The sequence below is a fragment of the Prionailurus bengalensis genome, chromosome B2, assembly GCF_016509475.1.
Source record: "Prionailurus bengalensis isolate Pbe53 chromosome B2, Fcat_Pben_1.1_paternal_pri, whole genome shotgun sequence".
In the NCBI taxonomy this organism is placed as follows: domain Eukaryota; kingdom Metazoa; phylum Chordata; class Mammalia; order Carnivora; family Felidae; genus Prionailurus; species Prionailurus bengalensis.
This window is the reverse complement of record NC_057349.1, coordinates 121,214,601-121,241,231: the sequence shown is the minus strand read 5'-3', so window position 1 is coordinate 121,241,231 and position 26,631 is coordinate 121,214,601. Positions and strand designations below refer to the sequence as shown.

The following is a 26,631-nucleotide window of genomic DNA, read 5'->3' as shown; positions in this document are numbered from 1 at the left end:
CATGTCGTCAGTTGAAAACGTTCTAAAGAAACTATAGACGAAATGTCACAATGTATGGTGTTTGCGTCACAACATTCCAGCCTGAAGAAGAGGGGACTAGATGAACTAAGATTAGTAAAATGGTAAAATGTTGAAAATTGTTAACAGCCGGCTGATAGGTACATAAATGGTTATTATACTGTTTACTTTTGCGTGTGCTTGAAACGTTTACCTCAGTAAGGAGACCTCATTTCATGAGGAACAGAGAAAGGAAGGAGCCTTGCCAACTTGGAAACGGAAGCCTAAGGTGAGACAGAATAGCCACTGTCAAATATCTGAGGTATTGTTTCTGAAGGAGAGCAGATATGTTCTACGTAACTCAAGAGTGATCTAGAACCAGTGGGCAAAATTTCAAGGATCCAGATTTCAATTCAACTTGTAAAGAACTTTCTAACTTTCTAACAATTAGAGCTGCATTTTAGTGGAATATGTTATTCCTTTGAAGGAATTTATACAGAAGGCCACTTTTTGAAGTCTGAGGGATTTTTGCATGGCTGCTCAAAATGTCGTCCACGGAATGGTGCTGGTCCATTCACTGTTCTTCCCCCCACTTGGGATTACGTTTTAGCGATTCTTTTTTCACCACAATTTTACTTCTAAACTCCTACTTCCTATCAATTAAAAACAGATAAGATTACCAGAAAGTTCCATTAATGAAACGTTGACTACTTCCATTTTTATTTATCAAACAGGTTACGTCTCTGATATATGAACAGATGGAGGATGGTGACCTCCCCATAGGGTTTTGTTTGTGTGGTAAGAACAATTACCATGACATCCTCCCTATTAACAGATTTTTCGAGGTACATCACAGTAATATTAACTATAGGCGCAACGTGCTTCAGCAGATCTCTAGAAGTTAATCGTCTTGTGTAACTGAAACTTTATACCCACTTCTTCCACTTCCTACTTCCCCAGCTCCTGACAACTGTCATTCTACTCTCAGATTTTACATATTTAACTACTTTAGATACCGCTTATATGTAATACCATGAAGGACTTGTCTCTCTACGTTTGGCTTATTTCCCTTAGCATAAGGTCCTCAAGGTTTATCCATACTGTTGCAGATGGTGGGTTTCTTCATCCATTCATCTGTCCATAGGCATTGAGGCTGCTTCTATCTCCTGGCTGTTGGGAATAACGCTGCAGTGAACATGAGGGAGATCCTGATTTCCACACATTCTTTGATTGTGGTTCACAACAAGAGACGGAGCTCGTGCCAGACTATAAACTGACACACTGCTTCTTTTATAGGTAAAGACCTGCTATGGAAAGAAAACATCGGCAGAACTAAACTAACTACTTACTGACATTCTTGAGTCTTTTGAGTATTGCTGCAGTGGGAGGAATTTATCCATTAAACAGTCATAGAGATTTTTCACGGTAATCAAACTATAGATACAAAAATACCTATAAATGGAATGTCCTTTTTAACACTGAGATTTATATTTCTTTGACTGAAAATATATTTGCAAGCCACACACCGCATTAGTGTAAGGTTGTGTAAAAAACCAAAGGGTCATTGCTGTTCCCTGGAAATTATTGTGGAGAATCTATCATTTACATATGCACTAGGCAGAACTGTGAGGTTGAATGCATTATGTATATAGCATATATATATATATATATATATATATATATAGCATATGTGTGTGTGCTCCCATTGAAAAAATAGATTCTGTTATGATTACAAAAATAAGAATTCTTTTTATTTTTTTGTTTCAAGTTTTTATTTAAACTCTAGTTAAACAGAAAGTGCAATATTAGTTTCAGAAGAGTTCATTTTAAAGTGCTACTGAATTTAAAAATAGCTCTTCCTTATTACGTATTCCCCCAAGCGTATACACTAAAAGTAGCATTTCTATTATGGAGAAGTCCAAAAACACTTTTAATGTGCGAAGTGTCCTCACATTGATCTACTGCCAATCATACAGGGCCTCTGCATACGGCTGTATAGTTTACACACTGCAAAAAAAGCACGGGGTAAAGGAGCGAGTGGAAGCTTAGCGCCAGCCCCCATATGCTTATCCGGCCACGAGCCCTGACAGCGAATCGACATCAGGTCAAGGATCACCCACAAGCACTGAATGGATGCTCCATATGTGCTAGCCTTGGAATCCTGCCTATAGAATTGTAGGTCTGAAACAGCGAAAACGGTGAATCCATTTTCACATCACTTCTTTTCTCCTTATGTTTTCAAGGCGAAAGAGCCATGTAATCATGCCAGCATCCTGACCAAGCCTGACCCAAGAGCCTTCTGGACTAATGATGATTCAGGTATTATTGGCAAAATACACTCAGGCCCCGCGATGTACAGGAAGCATTCTGTAGTAAAGCCCTACCCAAAGGCAAGGTTTGGGGGGCAATTGTGTTTTGCTTGTTTGTTTGCTTATTTATTTATTTGTTTATACCTAGTCTAACACTTGACTATACTTCACGATCAATTTTACATGTTTGTGTGTGTTACAAGTCCCTTTAATTTATCTTCTTGGTTAGTGTCTAAAGCACCTATATGATCAGGGGTAGCTTTATGGAGCGTGAAATACCTTCAAGTGTTGGGGGCAACTTAGGAATGAGTCTCTTTCCTGGAGTGGAGGACAGAGGTGAAGAGGGTTAAAAAACCCATGGTGAGCCACACTTGAGACTACTTAATCGAGGGCGGGCATGACTTATCCTATCAATCCAGGGGTCTAAATCTACTCAGAATCAGATGCATGCCACTTTCTGAGATCAGAGAATATGCTTCAGGTTGTGTAATTTAAAATTACCCTCAAAGAGTATGGGCCGTTCTTACGGGAAATAGAAGACATTTTTTTTTTCCTTATTTTTATTCACCGTGGAGACACGAGGCCTAATTGCATGAGGCAAAGACCCACTAGAAATAACAGAAGCAAGTTAAGCCAAAGGAGCTAAAATACTTAAGAGAGTGTTACTAGAGCTTTCACCTTTTCTAATTAAATAGGATCTAATTAAATAGAGAGCAGGAGGAGAGTAGTAGAGACGATACCTAATATTTGCATTAGGCCTCACGGCTTTATGAAGGAAGTGCGTTCACAAAAATCTAATATCGTGGGTGCGGCAGCCCTGTGAAATAGGAGGGGTGGCCTATCCTCACTGTCCCTGGGTGAGAGATAATATCAGATCTTGAAAGAGGTTAGCCGACGTATCCAAAGCTCACCGCCAGAAAATACCAGGGCTGGGAGTAGGTCTGAGAGCCTGCCGGCCCAATTCTATAACACGCTTCCTCAGAAGAAGAAACTGTCTTGTGAGAAACAACGTGGGTTAAACCCCCGCTTTAATCTTTTCTTTATAAAAGGGAGTGAGGGACTATGCCTATTAGCAGAAGCAGGACGGGAGTATAAAACTCTGATGCCTTTTTTCCAAAGACCAGGCTCATAGTCTAAACTTCCTATCAATATCGTCATTGGAAAAAAAAAAAAAAATTGTTCTGTCTTGTTTTCCGCCTTTTGAACAGAGATGAAAAACATGAAAATGAATTGGCCTATTTACGCCATCATCTCGGTGCCAGTATAGTCCCACCACAAAATAAACAAGGCAGCCTCTGGCTAATACCCCTACTCAGACCTGCAGCACATACGGCGTGAGGAAGCTACGTAGAACGAAACATCACAATTAAAAAATAAATGTTCTTAAAATTATGTAGAGGCTGGAATGGGGAGGGAATCTGTCCAGGACAGGTCTAGAAAATAGCGTTCGTGCACTTTGGGGGGCTGGGAAAATTATGTTGCGACAAAAACTGATGCAGAACATGCAAAGAAATATCATAGAAATACTTCAGATCCGTTCATTTAAAAAAACTTTTATTTTATTATTTTTGTGTCATCAATGGGGTTACAAAGACACCGCATCCCTTCTGCAGCAGCTTCTCTAATGAGGCGCTTCCCCAGTAACCAATTCCTACACTAGGGTCTATGTCTAGTGATTTTGGGGGCAAAGGAGAGGGGCTGGGCTCATCGTTCAGTCAATTCCTGATAGGGGTATTAAAATCTGTATCTATGGTGGTAGAATTATCATTGGCTTCTTTCACTTCAGTCGATTTTTGTTTCATGTATTTCAAAGCTCTACTATTAAGCACATAGATTCTTACAATGGTTACGATTTCCTGATGAATTGATCACGTCCCACTTTATCTCTGGTAAAAGGCTTTGTCTGAAGTCTGTTTTTTTCTGACATTAATATAGCCAAGCCAGCCTTCCCATGTCTACGCTTCACATGGTGTATCTTTTCTATCCATTTGCTTTCAACTTATCTGTGTCTTACAGTTAAAGTGCGTCTCTTCTAGTTGGGTTTTCCTTCTAAATCCAATCTGGCAATCTTTGTTGTTGTGGTTGTTGTTATTCAGAATGTTTATATCTATATCTACATGTAGATATATCATAGAACATTATTAAGCCATAAAAAATAATGTATAGACCACATCTTTTCTATCCGTTTATCTATGAATGGACCCTTAGATCACTTCCGTATGTTGGTTATTGTAAATAATGCTGCAATAAACATAAGGGTGCATATATCGTTTCAAATTAGTGTTTTTATTTTCTTTGGGTAAATGCCCAGTGGTGAAATTACTAGATCAAATGATATTTTTATTTTTAATTGTTTGAGGAACCCCCATACTATTTCCCACATTGGCTGCACCAATCTACATTCCCACCAACAGTGCATGAGAATTCCCTTGACATCCTCACCGACACTTGTTATTTCTTGTGTTTTTGATTTTAACCACTCTGACAGGTGTAAGATGATTGTGGTTTTGATTTTCATTTTCCCATGATGATTCGTAATGTTGAGCATCTTTTCAAGTGTCTGTCGGCCATCTGTATGTATTCTTTGGAAAAATGGCTGTTCAGGTCCTCTGCCCATTTTTTAATCAGATTATTATTATTATTACTATTTTGGTGTTGAGTTGTATAAGTTCTCTATATATTTGGGCATTAACCAAAATATATATATCATTTGTAGATATCTTCTCCCAACTAGTAGGCTGTTTTGGTTTTTTTTGTTGTTGTTTTGTTGATGGTTTCCTATGCTGTGCAAAAGCTTTTTATTCTGGTGTAGTCCCAATAGTTTATTTTTGCTTTTGTTTCCCTTGCCTCAGGATTCATCTAGCTAGAAAATGTTGTTAAGGCTGACATCCAAGAGATAACTGCCAATGTTCTCTTTAAGGAGTTTTATGGTTTCAAGTCCCACATTTAGGTCTTCAATTCACTTTATGTTTTGTATAGTGTGCATAACGGTCTAGTTTCATTCTTTCGTATGTAGCTGTCCAGTTTTCCCAGCACCATTTATTGAAGAGATTGTCTTTCCCCTATTGTATGTTCTTGCCTCCTTTGTTGTAGATTCATTTGCCATATGATTGTGGGTTTATTTCTGGGTTCTGCTCTATTGATCTGTATGTCTGTTTTTGTGCTAGTACACTATACTGTTTGGATTGTTACAACTTTACAGTATATCTTGAAATGTGAGATTGTGATATCTCCATCTTTGTTTATTATTGTTTTCATTTTAATTTTAGTATAGTTAACATACAGTATTATATTAGTTTCAGGTATACAATATAGTGATTCAACACTTCCATACGTCATCGAGTGCTCATCACGACAAGTGCACTTTGTAATCGCCATCACCTATGTCACCCAAACCTCTACCCGCCTCCTCTCTAGTAACCATCAGTTTGCTCCCCTATAGTTAATGTCTGTTTATTGGTATGTCTCTCTATTCCTCTCTTTCCTTTGCTCATCTGTTTTATTTCTTAAATTCCGTATATGAGTGAAATCATATGGCTTTTGTCTTCTTCTGACTGAATTATTTCGCTTAGCATTATACTTTCTAGTTCCACCCATGTCATTGCAAATAGCAAGATTTCATTCTTTTTATGGCTCAATAGTATGCCATTATATACATATATAATATTATATTATATAATTATAATAGATAATTATAAAATATATATAATATATTTAATAAATATATATTTAATAAATAAATATAAATATATTTTATACATATATAATTTGTATATAATGTATAACATATATTATATGTTATATATATGTATATATATAATATATACAAATAATATATAATATATATTTATATATAATATATATTATATATAATATGTATTTATATATAATATATATTATATATAATATATATTTATATATAATATACAATATATGATATATATTTATATATAATATACAATATCTATTTATATATAATATATAATAATATTTTATATATAATATATAATATTATTATATATATAATATATATAATATATAATATTTTATAATATTTTATATATAATATATAATATATAATATATTATATAATATGTTATATTAATATATTTATTATATTATATTATATTATATATAATAATTATATATTAATATATAATTATATAAAATATAATATATAATATATTATATATTATATATATACACCCCCTAATACCCCCTATTCTTTATCCATTCATCTGTCAGTGGACACTTGGGCTGCTTCCATAGTTTGTCTATTGCAAATGATGCTGTAGTAAATACAAGGGTGCCTGGTGATACCTCTACCTTTGTTATTTTTTTCTCAAAATTGCATTCTCTATTCAGGTCTTTTGTGGTGCCATACAAATTTTAGGATTATTTATTCTAGTTCTGTGAAACATACTACTGGTATTTTGTTAGGGACTGCATTGCATCTATAGATTGCTTTGCACAGTATGGACGTTATGACAATATTAATTTGTCCGATCCATAAGCACAAAATATATTAATATAATGTGTTGTCCTTCACTGGCTGCTTTGATTTTTTGTTTTTTAATCTTTGGCTTTTGTCAGTTTGACTATGATGTGTCTTAACTAGCATCTATGTTCTTTAAGATGTAGACCCCTCAGGTTGAAGAAGTTAAACATCCTTCTAATCTATTAGTAGCTTGCTTCGAAATTGAACCTGAGGGAGGCAGTTGTTATTTATTTAATGTTTATTTATTTACTTAATGTTTGTTTATTTATTTAATGTTTATTTATTGGGGAGAGAAAGAACCAGTGGGGGAGAGGCAGCGAGAGGGGGGAACAGAGGATCTGAAGCGGGCTCTGTGAGATCATGACCTGAGCTGAAGTCGGACGCTTGACTGAGCCACCCAGGCGCCCCCAGGATGCAGTTATTTCTGCTGTGGTTTCTGCACTGCAGCAATGTTGTCCTTCCTCAGCATATCACCACTCTAACCAAAACTTTTCCTAAATGCCTTCAATTCTGTAAAGGGTAAACACAAGCTGAAGCAACTTTATAGCCATCCTTCTGCAACACACAAAGGTATGAGCCTTTAGGTGGCTTCTCCACAAAGGTAATATTCCAGTCGCAGTATGAATTTTATGATGTGGACTTTTACCGAGTCCTGAAATAACTGTGATAAGATTATTCCATCATTTCCTACGGAAAATACATTTCAGCAAATTGCCTATTTTCATTCGAAGCCAGCCGTCATCAGAGGATTTCACTTACTCACCATAACGTATAGACTCTTGAAACACAGTTTAAGTAGAGTTAAATATTAGGTGTAACTAGGCCACACAGTTTGATAGAAATAAATGTTAAATTTTAAAACTAGTTTGTTTTGAAGTAAAGAATTATTGAGGGTTCACGCACCTTGAAATCAGATGAGAGTGTCTAGGTTTTCATACTGTCTTTTTTTTTATATTTAATTATTTATTTTGAAAGAGAGAGCATGCGAGAAGGGGAGGGTGAGAGAGAGAGAGGAGACAGAGAATCCCAAGCAGGCTCCGCACTGTCAGCACAAAGCCGGACGCGGGGCTTGAACTCATGAACCAAGAGACCATGACCTGAGCCAAAATCAAGAGTCAGTCGCCCAACGGACTAAGCCACCCCCGCGCCCGTCACACTCCCTGCCTTTTTGCGTGACTGTCGGAGGACAGAACTGGCTTGCTCAGTTACGATGTGCAGATACGGTAGTTGGAGAAACAAAAGTAATTTTCAAAAGCTTTTGAAAATTCCATAATATAGAAGTAGCATTTCATCATAGGAGAGAAATGGAAAATAGAGAAAGGAAGAAAATTAATCACCCGTAATCCTACCACCCACACTTGTTTTCGTTGGACTGGACTCTCCAGCATTCTCAGCATTTGTTCTGACAATGAGCAAACAGGCTTCACAAGTTTAGGCTCTGTCCTATTTTCTTTGTTTTTAGGCTTTGAAACCTGAGTGGTTTGTTTTTGCACACCTTTGGTTTTCAATTGCTGGTCCTGCTGAGGCCTGTGACATTCTCTTAAATTAGAATCTCAAGGTAGGATGAGTTTCTCCACACTTTCAAAATACGTGTTTTTCCCAGTACTGTTACTGATAACACGGATAATGCTCTTTGCTTAGAGGAAGTCAGATCATAAAGTGATTAAACAAAAGGTTTCCTTTGCAAAGGCCAGGATTTTAACTGGACACTTGAGTTGCCAGGTAGGAAAATGTAACTAACCCCTTGATGGTCTTCCTGGGCTTTTATTTTAAGTCACGTTTTCACAAGAAAATGGCATTCTACCTTCGAGATTTTCAAAATGTCTACACTTCTCTCAAGCAAAAATCGAAGAGCAAGAATCAGTACTGTGCAAATTTTTCCCAGAGGAATAAAAATGAATTTTCTCTTACGTTTTTCAGGATCATGCATTGTTTCTTTACAATTTCTAATGAGTCATCACATTTTAAAATTCAGCCCAAATTTCTGGGGATGCAGAAATCACTCTGAAGTGGTATATTTGTATTTATTGAGCAGCCGTAATAGCTTATGTACCAAATGTAGAAACAAAATGATTCATAGTTTAAAAACATATGGACTGCAGAACTATTTCAGTCTTCCAGAGAATATGTAAAATTAGATCAGTGGTTTAATATAAAGAGAGGGAGGACTTCATTATGTAGATTTTAAAAAGCGAAGAAACCTAATTTCTAGATTTTTTTTTTCTTAAAAAGCAAAATACTCTCATGTTTCTATCTAGAAAACAGTTGTTTCATCCCTCAAAGTATGGCATTATCTAACAAAAAAGAAAAATGTGACACAAGTTCGACATGATCTGCTTACACAGGAACTCGCCATCTGACACCAGTCAACTGGGTGTAGACTTTGCCTCTTGCGATTAAAGATAAACCATTTAGTAAAAATCTATGGATACGTGAAGATCTTTTAAGTGGACTCACCTCATTTATTCAGGTCGGAACTACAAAACGGTAGCTGTCCCAGTAATAAAGGTCATCTTACCAGAGTGAGGAATCCCGGAGTCCACGTAATGCCACCAAAGGCAGCAGCAATGGAACTAAGGCTTTGGAAGGACCAGGGAGGGACACAGTCGTAAGGACTGCGCTCGACGCACTTTTGACTGCCCCTGTTTCTCTAACTCAAACTTGTTTCAACATCAAACTGGGTATTAATTCCCCTCCGTCATAGATCCGGGAGCCACAATCATCCTCGGTTTCTAAACCACATCTCTTCCAGCCCACTGGACTCATTCACGTCAGAGCCGACCAGCAAGCCATTTGGCCACGCTTGCCAGTGAGCATGCGTAGAGCAGCAGGAACGCCCCTCCCCCTACACACACACACACACACACACACACACACACACACGCGTGCGCACGCGCGTGAGGTTTACCGCCCCCCCCCCCCCCCCGGTTTTGGTCAGTGCTGTGGGCTCCTGAGTTGGCCACCACCTTCAAGGCTTATTACCCGTGTGACCTGGACGAACATTTTCACCCTTCTGTACTTCCTTTTCTTTCGCCTGCAAAAATGGAATATTTATGCGGACCACAGAGTTTGGGGAGGGTTAAAGGAAATAATGCAGGTCAAAGTCGTCAAAACGATGGCCGACATATAGCTCATGGCCAATTTATGTTAGCTCTTCTTACTTGTAGACAGAAGTGTGTCATTTATAGAAACCTGAACACAGAGGCCCCTGCTCTATTTAGGGTTTACAAACCATGGGTCGAAAGAAGAATACATTTTATTTTGTCACCGCTGTTACTATCTCCTACTTTACTGGACCTGAAGCTTGTTTTTTTTTTCTCCCTGAACCCCGAAGCTCATTATTCGCTGTTGACTGCTATCTGGCTCCCCAGACATAAGACTGATAAGCTTCCTGAAAATAGACATATGGCTGGACATAAAATCCTCAAGCTGGGGAGAACCTTGGATGTGGCCTAGTCATTTAGATAAAATATCACCTTCCATGAGGATCTGTGAAGCAAAAGACACTTTGTTTATACCCGACTTTAACCTTTTACAATGGTTTAGAGGGTTCCTAGTTCAAGGACGGGTTATTTATTCCAGTGAGTAGCAACATATCATTTCAAAACTCCTCTGTTCAAAGATAAAGTCATGCTAGGGGCACCTGGGTGGCTCAGTGGCTTAAGCGTCTGACTCCGACTCCGGTCATGATCTCGCGGTTTGTGAGTTCAAGCCCCCATTGGGCTCTGTGCTGACAGCTCAGAGCCTGGAGCCTGTTGCGAATTCTGTTCTCCCTCTCTCTCTGCCCCGCCCCTGCTCATACTCTGTCTCGCTCTGTCTCTCAAAAATAAATAAATGTTTACAAAAAATAAATAAATAAAGATAGAGTCATGCTCATCTAGAGTTTAGGTTTGACGGCTAAAGTTTATCAAATCCGATCCTTCTGATTGTCCTGTTACCAAGTGTGTGAATATGTGACTGCGAGGCTCAGGTTAGCTCAGCACGGAGAAGCTCCCCGTCTCTCTGCCTCAGAAGGTGTAAATTAAGAGGTTAGCTTTCTGAAGCTTTGCAGTTGGAACAAAATTCCGTTTCTGCCCTTGTGGAACTCACAATGTCCTCTTCCTCTTTGTTATGACCCAAATTACTTGTTACTTCTGCTGTTTTACCCAAGGCTAAACTAACAGTATTTCACAGTAGCTGATTTTTCTGATTCCCAGGGCTCTTTTTAAATGTTTTCACACAGTGTTTCCTTGTGCCCATTTTATCCAGATCATTCATTTCATGTCTAAAGTCTTTGATTTTCCTAGCATTGAAGGGCATTTTATTATGGCTAAAATTAAACCAGAAAATTTTCTCACTGAAAAAAATGAAAGGAAAGTAGATTAAATTCAACTTCATAATTTTGACAAAGTTATTTTTCGTACACTTTGATGGATATTTTATTAGTTTGCATCAGACTAATCTAACAGCAGATTTTTTTACATGTATTTATTTTTGAGAGACAGAGCACAAGTGGGGGACAGGCAGAGAGAGAGGGAGACACAGAATCTGAAGCACGCTCCAGGCTCTGAGCTGTCAGCACAGAGCCCGACGTGGGGCTCGAACTCACAAACCGTGAGATCATGACCTGAGCTGAAGTTGGACGCTTAACCAACTGAGCCACCCGGGTGCCCCTAACAGCAGGTTTTTTAAAATGCAGTGGATTTTGGCTGCAGCTGATGTTAAAATGTCCTTGTGTATTCTATTATTTTCAACATGCTGAGATATTCTGCCTCTGACGGCTTTTTTTTTTCCCCCAAGAAGAGTGTCCTATAATACATCATACGTAATACACGAGACAATTATTTCGGGAGGTTATATGTCTGTAACAGGAAAAATAAATGAAAAGGGGGTTGGGGATGGTTGTCTTAATAACAGAAGCATTTTGTTTAGCCGAATATAAATATAGTTTATATAGTTTATAAAATATTTATAAACTATAAATATATATATATTTTATATATATATATATATAAATAAATATATATATAAATATATATATTTATATATATATAAAATATATAAATATTTTATAAACTATATATATAGTTTATAGTTTATATAGTTTATAAACATATTTTAAGGAAAATAATTTTTCAATTTTCAAATTGTACGTTATAAAGAGAATAGGTCAGTGACTAATAAATGAAAACAGGCTACCTCGGGGATGAAATGGTCCATGGAAAGGGACAAGTGCAGGATAGAGAGGGAGGTATTGGGCATAAAGGGTGGATGCATGGGGGTAGGAGGAGCATGAAGATATGGAGAAGGTTTTATACGTGGGATGCTCAGAAATGAGACCAGAGTTGGAACTCAAGACGGGAGCCTTCGGCAAAGCTCATTTGTAAAAATGAGAGGTGATGGAAGCAAATCAACTCTAACAGAAACTCATTCGACAAAGATGCAAGTGGACAGCGAAAAGCGAATGGAAATGGATTTAGAAAAGAAAAAAAAAATGGCTCCTTGTGGGCTAGGGACCTTGGCAATGGACTTTGATGAGCAGTGTAGCTCTGGGAGCCCACCATTGCCTCCTCACAAATACGTGGCCATCACCTCTTCCACTGATTACAATTTTGGCTCCGAGAGGACAATTTAATATTAAGAGTTCAGCTGCACTGTTCTTGTAGGTATTGAGTTTGAAAACTTGAGTTTTCAAATTGTCCTCCCACACCTCCCCTCAGCTGATCTTTCCAGTTGCCCTGTGGGAATGCTCTGGTTTCTCTTCAGATCGCATAAGTCTTTCACCTTTTACCAATTGCCCCGTGGGATTGGCAAAATGGGTGTTAACCCAGAGGCTACTTGAAGAAGTGAAGTGCTTTGCCCCAAAACGAGATATTGAGTCATTGATACTAAAATACGGAAGTGACCTGGAAATTCCTCCAGTTCTCTTGCTATAGCTTCACGGAGGTAAGAGGGGAGCTTTGCAATGAAAGTCGCTTGAATGTGGACGCAAATGTTTGAGGAAAGAGCAGAAAGTCAAGGATGAGATGTAGCCTTGCCACGGGGCAGGGAGAGCTGGCAAAAGGGAGAAAGTAAGGTAAATGCAGGGTTTGTTTTCAACGAAGGAGCAATATTATATCCCTTCCTGTCCAGCACTCTGCTGCCTTCTAGGGAAAGGGGCAACAGGGTCCCCTTGAAAGTTCAAGTAGATAAATTGGACAGACAAAATCCTGTAAAGCCAAGTTAGACTAAGTACAGCTGCCTACGGATATGTGAAGGACTGTCATTTGGAACAGATGGAGAGGCAGATCATTTCACCGGTTAAAAGAAGTTTTGGCATCAGAGAAGCCTGGTTTTGCTACTTCTAGCTGTGTTGCCTCACACAACTAATGTTTACCTCTTTAAGCCTCAGATCTTAAGAACATATAAGTAAGGTTTTCATGATTATTATGAGGATTAACTGAGAAATTGCATTTAAAAAACCACTGAAGCATAGTGCCTACTACTTAGTATAATCATTTGATGTTAGCTATTGTAATAGATGCACAGTAGAAGTTACAGGGAGGAACATGTTCGTTTCCGTGAGATACTTTCACTGTTTTCCCGGAAGTAATCTAGCTAGGTCTACTGTCTTTGTTCTCTGATATCTTTATGGAAATGTGCTTTCAAATATTCTCAAACTATTAAAAATTTAATATTTTAATAGTATTAATGTAATAGACAATGTATGTCACATATAACGTATAAATACACGATATATTGTGTGTAATATTAATTCTAATCCTCTAAAACTGTTTTAAGGAAAGATATGGGAAAAAATGGCAGTTCTGAAGGACCTTACAAGGTCCCCGTTAACTTTAAAGAAACCGATAATCCTAAAGAAAATGAAAATCCTAAGAAAAGTAAACAGGAAGTGGGAAGAAATAAGAAGGAGGCAGAGGAGAGGGGTAAGTGGGGCTTAGACAAAAACAGACATTGGGCTCCTTTCTGCCCTTTGGCTATTTGCTCCCATTGTCAAAGGAAAAACCAGAAGGCAGTGGGCCATCAGTGAGGCTTCCGAGAGCAGCCTGTAGATGTAGAGTTACAGTATTTACCACGCAGTAAAGAGGGGGAAATGCTTTTGCTCTTAAAAGGCAAATTCAAGGTTTATTAAACAGCACGTGCCGAACTAGATTTATGTTGGCATATTAAAAGGTACATAAACAACACGATTTGGAGAATGAATTGCAAACAGGCCTATCATGATGATCTATGCTCGTGGTCTAGATTTTTAAGCAATATCTTACGAATTGTGAAATAGAACCATCGTAGATACGGACAGTAATAGTCTTGTCTCTCTGGAATACCATTTGATTTAAATGAGGATCAACTCTAGTGGAATTTTAAACATAAGAATTTTATAAGCAAAAAACATAGCAACTTTTTCAAGTGACCATATTTACCTAGCTTAGAAAGTGAGGCATTATTCATGATTCCTACCTTTTGCTCACATCTGTTTAATTTCTTTTTTTTTTTTAATTTTTTTTTCAACGTTAATTTATTTTTGGGACAGAGAGAGACAGAGCATGAACAGGGGAGGGGCAGAGAGAGGGAGACACAGAATCGGAAACTGGCTCCAGGCTCTGAGCCATCAGCCCAGAGCCCGACGCGGGGCTCGAACTCCCGGACCGCGAGATCGTGACCTGGCTGAAGTCGGACGCTTAACCGACTGCGCCACCCAGGCGCCCCACATCTGTTTAATTTCTTGTCTGCGATTTTCCTGTGGTTTTATACAAAGCCTATTTTCATTTTTGCTTTTAGATTTTATTTATATCTGTTGTGAAAGGGTGATTAGGAAACAAGGTTGCTGTCGTCAGACAGACAGACACACACACACACACACACACACCCCAGAAGTAGTTAATACATCTGAAACTCTTAGCCAAACCATCAAATAGTTTTTTGGGGACAACCAATCTTATTTGTTAAAAAGATTCGGTAATCACAACTCAAAAACAGATAGTACTATCAAAAGTGTCTGACAATAAGACCATATGCTGTTAGAAAATTTGGCTGTGACAGCTAAACATTGTTCTGATCCAGGATATAACAATAAAAAACAAAAATAAATTTCCTCCCACTAACTAGACTAGAATAAACATCTCCCACTATAATGTGTCACCTGAGCAAAAGATTGTGGCTTTTAATGTTTATCTTAGGGTTTTAAAGCTGACAAATAGATACACTGGAAAATTTATGGTGGGCCCAGCAGAGAGATTTATTCATTAAATATGTCCAAAATTGACTGAACATTTAATGTGCGATGCATATGTTAGGAAGTAAGGAAAGACAAGAGTACCAAATAATCCTGCTTTTTTGGCGTCTCAAATTACTAGAAAAGCGTAAACATGTGCACAGATTCTTAAAATCCCTGCTTAGCTGAGGGGTCATTACTAGCAGGGATGAGACCATGAGCCTCTTGGGGGTCTTCAGGGGCTGGGGAAGAGCTTCAAAACCTCAGAATAAGCTGTATGGAAAATGAAGTTCCTGCTACATCTCCTGAAATTCTAGGAGTAGCCGATTATGGAATCACAATGGACACCTCCCAAAAGTAACAGATATCAAGCAGTCACATTTTCTTGGGGCTTTTTTAGGCATCAGAAGAACTAAGGTGCCACACCCTGGCACATGGAGTATTCGAATTGCCAAGTTGCGGTCCTACTGAATAAAACATAAAATGTGCTGTAGGTGACCCTCTGAATTTTCTACAAAAAATTATCCAGTGCCCAAACAATGCCTTCCATACATTTACTCAAATATATTACACGGATGGTCAAGTAGTAATACAGTTAGGGCATCACTAATATTTCTTTGAATTTTGCCTGGTAAATTGAGGCAGTGCCCAATTTTCACAAGGTTACGGATAATTTACAAGTATTGTAAATTATTAGCTAAAAGGAGAGTGGGCACACAAGAAAAGCAACAAAATCCAAATATCAAAGCTGGCCAGGAATGTTTTAAAAATAGTGAAATATACTCAAGTCTACTAAGCACTAAGAAAGCAGCAAATGATGTTGAATCCTCAGGAAATACCAATCCAAATGCTTAGAACCAAGTCAGTGGGTTAGTGCATTTTCATATTTCTGTGTGAGATGACGCTTGTGTGTGATACCCTTGTGTTATGAATGACACCACTGAGATACTGGCACGTATAAACACAATCATGGAAGTCGATAGCTACAATGCTATCGTCCCTTTCTGGCACATTGCTGCAGGATAGTGGTGAAGGAAATCCTCTCGGTGGGCAGAAGTTAAGAGCAATTCACCTGGTTGCTCATTTTGCTTGGAAGGAGAACTGGACAGACATGGGACTCTATACCCATTCATGGGAGGGCAGCTAATGATTTGGCAGGATGGTCAAGCAATTGTAAGCAGAAGAAGCATGATTTAAAAATGGGTGACAAGAAAGTCTGGGGAAGAGTAATATGGATAAACGTCCCTGCGTAGTCAAAAAATGTGAAGATATTTGCGTGCCATGTGAGTAATTTCCAAAGGGTGATCTCAGGAGAGGAGGATTTTAATAATCAAGTGGATAATATGACTCATTTTGTGGATATCAGTCAGCCTCTTTCCCAGTCACCCTGTCGTCAAAGGGCTAGTGAACTGAATAGCCATGGTGGCAAAAATGGAGGTTATACATGGGCTCAGCAACATGGACTTCCATTCACCAAAGCCAACCTAACCACAGCCATGGCTAAGTGCGTAATCTGTTAGTAGCAGAGACCAATCCGGAGCCTCTGATGTCACACCATTCCCCAGGGTGATCAGCCAACCATCTGGCAGGTAGATTACATCCACCCCCCGCCCCCATCATGGAAGGGGCAGACTCTTATTACTCTGGATACAGATTTGTCCTTCCTGTATGCAATGCTTCTCCCCACACAATCATCTGTGGACTCACAGAATGCCTCATCCACCATCAGGGTATTCCATGCAGCACTGCTTCTGATCAAGGAACTAGCTTTATAGCGAACGAAGTATGCCACTGGGCCCCATGTTCAGGGAATTGACTGGTCTTAACCGTATTCCCTAATAACCTGAGGCAACTGGCTTGACTGAATAGTACAATGGCCTTTTGAAGATGCAGTTACAGGGCCAGCTAGATGGCAATACTTTGCAGGGCTGGGGCAAGGTTTTCCAGGAGACTATATACGTTCTGAATCAGCATCCAGTATATGGTGCTGCTTCTCCCATAGCTGGGATTCACAGGTTCCGAAATCAAGGAGTAGAATTGGTGCTGGTGCCACTCCCTGTGTGCCCTAGTGACCTACAAGCAACATTTTTGCGTCCTGTCTTCCCAACTTGATGCCTTGCTGGCCTAAAACCTTGGTTCCGAAGGGAGGAATGCTTCCACTGGAAGACCCAACAACGATTTCATTGAACTGGAAGTTAAGACTGCCATTCAGCTTCCTTGGGCTCTTTGTGCCCCGAAATCAACAGGCAAAGAAGGGAGGGACTATGCTGGCTGGGATGACTGGTCCTGACGACCAAGGAGAAATTCGACTGCTACTCCACAGCGGAGGTAAGGAAGAGTCTGTCTGGAATATAGGCGATCCCTCAAGGAGTCTCTTAGTATGACCGGGCCCTGTGATTAAAGTCAGTGGAAAAAGACAACAACCCAATCCAGACAGGACAACTAATGGCCCAGACAGGACCACTACTCCCCTGTTGGGGAGAAAGGTTTGCCTCACCTTATTAGGTAAAGCACCGTGACCAGCTGAGGTGCTTACTGAAAACAAATAGGTAGTGGCATAAAATAGTTATAAATACCAGCCGTGACTACACGACCAGTTACAGAAACAAGGACTATGACTGTCATGAGTGTTCCTTCTTTATTTGTTATGAATATGCTTGTGTTTCTGTACGTGTATATCAATCTCTTCCTTTTCTTCCCTCTCTTGTCTCTTGTCCTGTAACATAAGATGTGATGACTGTATACCCACGGTAGTTAATAATTGTGAACTTTACATTCATAGTATTTACGTTATAGGATACGAAGAAGAATAGACATCCCACAAAGACTTTACATCTTCTGGGGGAAAAGTTAGTAGGTTTTCAGTTCTATGCAGGATAGTTGCATCGCGTTAGGTGGCAGCATTGACCTTATTATTGTCTTTATATGGAGATTAAACACAAATTAGTAAGATGCATGTGGCTGCCAAATTCACAAGAGGTGGACTTGTGATAGTTAATTTTATGTATCAGCTTAGCTGGACCACAATGCTTAGATACTTGGCGAAACATTATCTCAGATGTTTCAAGACGGTATTTATTGTATGAGATTAACATTTAAATCACATTGAGTGAAGCAGATTGTCCTCCATGGTATGGGTGAGCTTTAACCAAACAGGTGAACAGTTGAATAGTGAACAGTCTTAACAGAACAAAAAAACTGACCTCCCTTGAGCAAGAAGGAATTCTACCGGCAGATGGCCTTCAGACTTTAGCCGCAACATCAGTTCTCTCCTGGGTCTGCAGCCTGCCCCCCACCCTATAGGTTTTGAACTTCCCAGCCTCCACAGTCACATGAGCCAGTTTTTTAAAAATAAACTCTCTCCCTCTCCTCTCTCTTTCTTTCTCTCTGTATACACACACACACGTAGACACATATATGTAAATATGCATACACAGAGATACGAAAATACAATTACTTACCAACTTGGTACTTGTGCATGTGCCTCGCCACTCTGACAACCCAACGGTCATTCTGCCGTGGCTGCAGAACTACACGCTAGGCACTGCACAATAGGGACCCCTTCATCGAGGCCTTACCATTGAGTAGAGAAGGATATTTAAATTTTTTTTCTTAATGTTTTTATTTATTTTTGAGACAGAGAGAGACAGAGCATGAGCAGGGAAGGGGCAGAGAGAGAGGGAGACACAGAATCGGAAGCAGGCTCCAGGCTCCGAGCCATCAGCACAGAGCCCGATGCAGGGCTCGAACTCACAGACTGTGAGATCATGACCTGAGCCGAAGTCGGACGCTCAACCGACTGAGCCACCCAGAAGCCCCCGAGAAGGATATTTTAAAAGAAAATAAAGCAGGGACACCTGGGGGCTCAGTAGGTTAAGTGTCTGACTCCTGACTTCAGCTCAGGTCATGATCTCGTGGTCTTGAGATGGAGCCCTGTGTCGGGCTCTGCACTGAGTGTGGAGCCTGCTTGGGATTCCCTTTCCCTCTCTCTCTGCCCCTCCCCTGCTCATGTACGCACACACACACTCTCTTTCTCAAAATAAATACACATTTAAAGAAAAGAAAAGAAAAGAAAAGAAAAGAAAAGAAAAGAAAAGAAAAGAAAAGAAAAGAAAAAGAAAAAAGTAGAAGTGTTTTGTAATAAATGTTCATTCAGGCTTTCTGGCAATATGAAGGTTATGAAAGACCTTTGTGATTACAAGATAGAAAGCCCTCCGTGAGGTGACCGGGCTATCCTGTGTGTCCTCAGGCTGGATGAGAGGTTCTGAAACTCTTGGGGAAAGTCGGTTGAATGATAGAAGTCGAAGCCACTATGACAGCATTCTTTCCTATAAACCAAATTCATATGGTGTCATTAATGAAGAGAGTGTTCCCTCCCTTTATTCCTACGTATCTACAAATACAGGTTGACATCTTGCTACCAACATCTACTGAGGATACATCTACTTTTAAAGATTCTGCAGGACAATCACAGAATGCTGGGAAGAGACCTGGAGAGCACTAGGCTCTCTCTGTGTCTGAGCTGTGCTACTCTGGGAAAGTTAGCTTGCCATTTCTTTAACCTCTGAACAAAGGGGAGTTCTCCTTAGTTAACGGCCAATGTCTCATGAGTATGATCAGTCTGCACCTGCAAAACCAGGGAGGTTCATGAAGGGAATAGGCCAGAAGGCCTTCACCCAAAAGCAGAAGCAAAGAATCATGGGGCCTAATGGATTCTCACTTTAAAATTCTATTTTAATAGATGGCAAAGAATTAGGGGACAAAGGAGAATTTAGGGAGCAAGTTTAAAAGGAGAGAAAAGAGAGGATACATTCTTCTGACTCATTGGAAGATTATCTGTGGTCCTTGGAATAAGAGGCAACACTGGCATTTTACCAAGATGGACAGATGAAAGCCTTAGATGGCCCCCCTCCCAATGGTAAGAGTCTCTGAACTTGACAAAGTATCCATTGAATGTGGTCTGTAAAAAAGAGTATCTACTTCAGTTTTCTTGAAAAATGGTTATTCACTATGATTGTTTAATGACCTCCTTGGACTAAAAGAACAGCCTTGATTTCAAAATCTTCCTTGTACATCATTTATAAAATTTAGTGCTTTGGTTTTCTGAAGGAATTGAGTAGCATAATATGTAATATATAATAAAATACCTAAATTCAAGAGTTTTCTTTTTTGTTTGGTTTGATTTTGTCTTGCTTTTTATAGTGAGGTGTAAAGGGATTGCTAAGAAAACGTACCCTTGATTATGAGATGAAGGGAAGAAAACCATAATTTATTGAGAAACAATTATGTACCCAGCAATATATAAGGGGTATATTATTAAGTTGTTTCATTTATTAAGCACTTCCTTTAGGCCACACACTCTTCCGGGCATCAGGGATACTATGAAGAATCAAACAAATATCATCCCTGTCTTACAGAGGCTACTTTCTAGTGCAAGGAGATAATGAACCCAAGAAAAATGTCAGATAATAAAACTAATATGCAGATCATTGAAATAGGGTGAGTGGCAAAGGATGGCCAGCTGGGTGGTTTAGGTCCATTGTGTAAATGATGTTTACTCTAAGATCCGAATGGCAAGAAGGATCCAGCCATGTGAGCACCAGGAGGAAATCATCCCAGGTGGAGACTGTGGCATAGACAAAGTCCCAAAGGCAGACACAAGACTGGCTTTGTAAAAGGAACAGAGCCAAGATGGCGTCAGCCTGGAGAACAAAAGAGAGTGGGAAGAGGGAGCTGGAGAAGGGCCTGATTAAAGAATGTTAGGTAGGCAAGAACCATCAATCTCACTCATGTGGTCTAATCTTCAAAGAACTCAACAGTCCAGAGAGACACTTGAGATGTAAATAACTAAGCCACAAAATCCTTGACTAAAGGCTACAATGAGGGGCAGAAGGGAAGGGCTCCAAAGGAGTAGCCGGGCACTATTGATAGGAGGTGGTTCTGGGCATCCAGAAGTTCCTTTCAGATTTATGTTTTCCCAGATGTCACAGCACCGCACAATATTACAGCTACACGAGGGCTTCCAGCTCATTCCTCACTCGAAAAAGTGGGTATTCTAAATGGTTACACCTGCCCGAGGCTGTCTCTTAATGGCATACCTGGGTCTTAGAAAAAGTAGAAATATCTGTAAGCTTATCTTTGCTTTTGGGAAGCTATTCAATTCAGCTAAAGAAATATGCACCATGCCCTCCTTGAGTGTGGCAATGCTGTCCACCTTGGATATCTTTGTTAGATCCAGGACTCAGCACACTGCCTGGCACAAAAGCAGTGTCCCATAGAGGTCTGAAGGACTAAACATAATAGGCCACACACAGGCCGTTGGAGTTTTCTCTTCTTTCCTTGAGGACAGGTGGAACGACCCAGGGAAAGCATCTTCTGTGTTGACTAGCCTTGTAGGACCTGCTTTCAATGACGCCACCCTCTCAATAGGCCCAAACATACATTCTATTGTTTTCCATCCACCCTGAGCAACTAAAAACTCCTCTGGGTTAGCTTTTGGCTTACTCTATGCTTTCTCGATTTAAACTTTAGCCTTTGTTTGATAAACAAGTGTTTATTCGGTTATCAGGGCATCTAGTTCCTTGATCCAACCCATTCTGGAGCTTTGTCCATGGGGAGACCAAGAGAGGAGGGAGAAGTCTGAAGAACTAAATGGATCATCTTTTCAGGCCCTTGGTGGAATTGCCATCGCATGGGCCTGTCCTTGGCCCAGCAGATTAAGTGGCTCATATTCTTCATGTGCTTTAAGCGCAGTACATAACCATAGTTGTCGTGATTTGTGGGAGCCATTTGAGTTGTATGATATGTTCTGTTTCTAGTTGTGACATGTGTAGGGTAGGGGTAAGGAACACAGATGTGTCCTATTTTCCACGTGAGATTCCAACTTACTATATTCTCTATTTCAATTATTTTTTTTGCAATGTATATCAAGTTTTAGTATCCCCATTATACAGATTTTCAAGGTTAAGACAACACCTTGTCTAAGGCGTCACAGGTAATGAGCCTCAGCTATAGTGGATTAACGTGGACCACAGAGAGCCCCACCTTCAGCATGTTACTGACACTTCAGAGCCTGTTGAGGAAGGTGACATAAATGTTTATGCAGCTTACATTCAGGGTTGAAATCAAAAGGAAGTTCACTTGGGGCACCTGGGTGGCTCAGTCTGTTAAGTGTCCGACTTGGGCTGAGATCATGACCTCTTGGTTCGAGCCCTGCGTGGGGCTCCGAGCTGGGATCCTGCTTTGGATTTTTTCTCTCTCTCTCTCTCTCTCTCTCTCTCAAAAATAAACATTCAAAAAAAGTTAAAAGAAAAAGAAGCTCACTAAACTGCTTTACATTAAAATTATGCCAATCAACCTTCCACCAACCATCGTGCTCCTGGTTTTCCCATGTTGGTTACTGTTACATTAATGTTATTTTGTTACTGCAATTTGTAGGCAAGTTTCACTGGAAACAATCCTTGATGGGGGGAGTTTCTGTTGTTTCTTACTAGATTAATTATAGGGTCAGAAATGGGAGAGATTTGGGGAGACATTCACACTGAGCAAATTGAAGCTTTCAGGTTTCACTTAAGTTTGGCAAAAGATGTCTGCCAGAAATCCAGGCTCCTTATTTGTTCTTGGCAATTATAGAGGAGGGGGGTGAAAGATTGTCCATTATCTGGTCTGCATGTAGGTCACAACCTTAATATGTGTGCCCCAAGAAGGATTCAGCCTGCAAGGAAATTTCAAGCCCTGTGCTTCCTGAATGCCAGGCTGGGCTGTGAGATTTGAGAGGGAGAGTAAGTGCAGGTGTGGACTCCCCATGGATAGAGCCAGGGAAGGAGGTCTGAAGGTCAAAGCTCTCTGGCTTTCCTTGCCTCAATATCTGGCATTTTATCATTACATTTATCATTTCTTAATTCTCTGGTTGAAAATTATTTTTTTAATGTTTATTTATTTTGAGAAAGAGAGAGAGAGAGAGAATGAGAGTGAGTGGGGGAGGGGTAGAGAGAGAGGGTGAGAGGGAATTCCAAGTAGTTTCCATGCTGTCAGCACAGAGTCCAATGCGGGACTTGATCTCACGACCCGTGAGATCGTGATCTGAGCTGAGATCAAGAGCCAGACATCCAAGGTAACCTGAGTTATCCAGGTGCTCTGATAGTTGTTCTTTTTTTTTTTTAATTTTTTTTTAAGTTTATTTATTTATTTTTGAGAGAGAGACAGACAGTGGGCGGGGGAAGGGCAGAGACAGAGGGAAAGAGAGAATCCCAGGCAGGCTCCGCACTGTCAGCATGGAGCCCACTATGGGACTCTAACTCACAAACCATGACATCATGACCCGAGCCAAATCCTGGAGTCAGAAGCTTGCCAACTGAGCCACCCAGGCAGACTGCGCCCCAATAGTTATTTTTTATTTTTATTTATTGCTCATTCGATCATACTATAGCAGACATTTACAGCATCCCAAAGATGGGGATACGGTGAGTTTTCAGCCTGTCATAGACCCTTTGGCTAGATTGCCATTCCTACCTTGTCAAGAGCGACCACCGGCTTCCTTTCTTTGATTTGTCTCCTGACTGAAGTAAAAAATTCACTACAAAACCATGCCCCCATCCTCCCACCAATTTTATTTTTAGGCAGATGGGTCTAGAACATTGGCGTCATTTACTGTCTCTGAAAGATTGCCAATCCCCGTGTTAGATTACACCTATGCTTGTCTAAAATGTTCATACATCTTCCAACTACATAAATCTCCCATTCCAGTCTCCAATGCTCCCTTACATGTTTGTGCGTGCAAATTTGTTCATTTTTAATGAGCTAGGGGTACTTAAAAAAAAAGCAAGTATCCTTTGAAGGATTAAGAGTTGAGTTATGAATCATGGGTTGGTTTGAATGAACTTTCCAAAACACATCGGAATATGTCTCTCCAAAAGCTTTGGTGGAATAATTTTCCTTGTGGCTTTGAATCCCTTCTTAGTCTGGCTCAACCTACCTTCGTGGGGAACTTCCCACCCAGCCCTCCCCATGTGAGCTCATGTTCATCACTGTACCTCCTGCGTCTAGCGGTGTCTGAAGCAGAGTTCTAGAAGAATCTGTTGATCAGGACCAAGGAGCTCCAGCTCTATCTAGAGCTATACTAGACACAAAGATACCTATGCAGGCTAATGCTTGGCAGTCCTTTAAATGGATGTATTTTTAAGACATTATCAATTACGTGTATATCAGGGTTGGAGAGGGGGAGGCAGAGAAAGGGAGAGACAGACTTGTGCCTCTGGAATCTTTATCTCCCTTGAAAGTGCTATTTCTCCACTGCAGCAGCAACAGCAGCTCTACACTGTGCTTGTGTGTAAGGTCTGAATATGGACCATATTTCCACAGCGTTGCAGAGGTGCTAAATAGCACCTGAGAGTTAGTCACTCGTGCTATTTCTTCTGCCTAGCATGACTTTCCTCTCTTGTTCCCAGCTGAATCTTCCAGGATCAGCCCAAACATGATTTCTTTGTGGCGACTTCCCTCGACATGCACATGGTTGCTACTGCTCCCCAGTAGAACAGTCCTCTCTCCGCTCTCTTGTGGTAGATTGTCCCAACCTCTGTTTTAACACTTATCATGGGGTAACACTCCTCCTGGTGCCTCATCATGCACACGTATGCTCCCCACCGAAAATGACAGCTTCTATGCATTCAGATAACTGGATTACTCGTATGTGTGTCCCTTGATCTTAATAGTTATACTTAATAAATCCTTATTAAATGCTTGCATGTACAAATGGAAGGTGGGGGAAGAAGGGAGCAAGGGGGGCAGGGAGGGAAGGAGGGCGAAAGCCAGGGAACTAGAGAAGGAGAATCCGGTCAATACCTCCTGCGGGCTATTAGCTGAGAGCAGGGCTTTGAGGCAGTTGGCATTAGGGGAGAGGAGGGCAGAAGGCAATATTCCAGGGTTTTCAGGACCACAGCGTGTGCCAGTGCTGTGTGTGGGAAGTGGAGAGGCCCAGCAGTTCACTCCAGTGAGAGAGAAGGGTTATAGGAAGGAGATACATTTGGTCCCAAAAGCAAGTTTTGATACTTCACAAGTTTGCCTGTCATCGGCTCAACTCCGAAGGAAAGCAACCAAAATTGCTTAATCCTTAATAACTTAAAAGTGCTGCTAGAGAAAACAACCTAAAGCCTCCCTACTAGACAGCTACGTGTATATTAGTTAGCAAAACCCTAGTTCAAGGTTCTTAGAGTGTGTAGTCTTGTTTATTCAAAACCGCTGTCTTGGGGCGCCTGGGTGGCTCAGCCTGTTAAGCGGCCGACTTCGGCTCAGGTCACGATCTTGCGGTCCGTGAGTTCGAGCCCCGCGTCGGGCTCTGTGCTGACGGCTCAGAGCCTGGAGCCTGTTTCCGATTCTGTGTCTCCCTCTCTCTCTGCCCCTCCCCCATTCATGTTCTGTCTCTCTCTGTCTCCAAAATAAATAAACGTTAAAAAAAAATTTAAAAAAAAAAACAAACAAAACCGCTGTCTTGGAAAAGAACTAAGCCCTGCATAAATAAAGCATGTAGTTTTGTGGGTTTTAACAACACTGAACACTATTATTCTAAGTCCTGCGTTCTTCTCTTATCATCTATTCGATCACATTCTCATCTTTATGCATTTCACTTTTGACAATTATGAATACAGAACATAATAATCACTACAGAACCTGTGATCTATAGACATTTAACCACTACTAATTACTTACCTATAATAGCCATTATGAATAAACTCATTTTTTATCCTTTTCTGTTTGATGAATACTGTAAAGAAAAAAAAAAGGCATGCGCTCGGTGACGATCTTTAGCAGAAACTGATTGACTTAGTTGCTCTCTGGAGTAATAGTTATGGTTTTGGGTGTTTCCGTGTAATTACGTTGGTGATGCTCCAGGAAAAGGATTCTATGAGGATCAATGAATAAATCAATACGTATGGGAACCTAAACTGTGCACAAGATTGTTCTAGAATATTTGGCACTTTGGACAGTGCAAAACAATTGTATTGCCCTATTATCGTGGAAGGTACTGTATCTAAGGAATGAAAAGACTATAGTCTAGCAGAGACATTTAAGAAGTAGCCCAGGAGGGGCTATAACTAGGTCCTTGTAAAAATATTTTCAAAATATTTACTTCACTATGTAGAGAAATATCAGGAATTTCCTTCCAGAACCCTCAAATTAAATGAAAAGGGTCATATCTTAGCAAAGCCTTCAGGTTTTAGTATTTACAGCCCCTCATGAAGGAAAATTAAAGTAGAACTAAAATGATTTTTCTGAAGCATGAAAATACACGCGCACTGGAAAATGATTTGTTTCAGTGCAAACTTTACATCTGGGTGAATCATTTCCATTTGAGTGTTTTGATAGCAGTTTCCCCACTATGAGGCATAAATGAGATTACTGGCTTGGGGGAGTGGGAAGGTAATTAGCCTATCTCCTATCTAGCCGTCTATATTTTCTGTGACTGCACAAGGTGTTACAGAGAAACTCTCTGGAACTGATTAAACCTCAGGAGTAGTGGGGGGAAATCATGCACTCCAGAGCGGTTCTCGCAGAGAACGCGATCGCCCTCTGGGTTGCATTTATAAGCTGAATTTGGTGACTCAACTCTGGCCACTTCGCCACCAGGCAGTAAGAGGAAA

At 40.1% G+C, this 26,631-nt stretch overlaps 1 protein-coding gene across 1 annotated transcript in view; it reads left to right on the top strand.

Moving 5' to 3' along the window:
• SGK1 (serum/glucocorticoid regulated kinase 1) overlaps positions 1-26,631 on the top strand; it is a 113,286-nt gene that overhangs the window by 77,425 nt on the left and 9,230 nt on the right. The window contains exon 3 of the mRNA XM_043592436.1: positions 2,241-2,316. Within this exon, the coding sequence (XP_043448371.1) occupies positions 2,241-2,316 (76 nt within the window). The remainder of the gene's footprint in view (positions 1-2,240; positions 2,317-26,631) is intronic.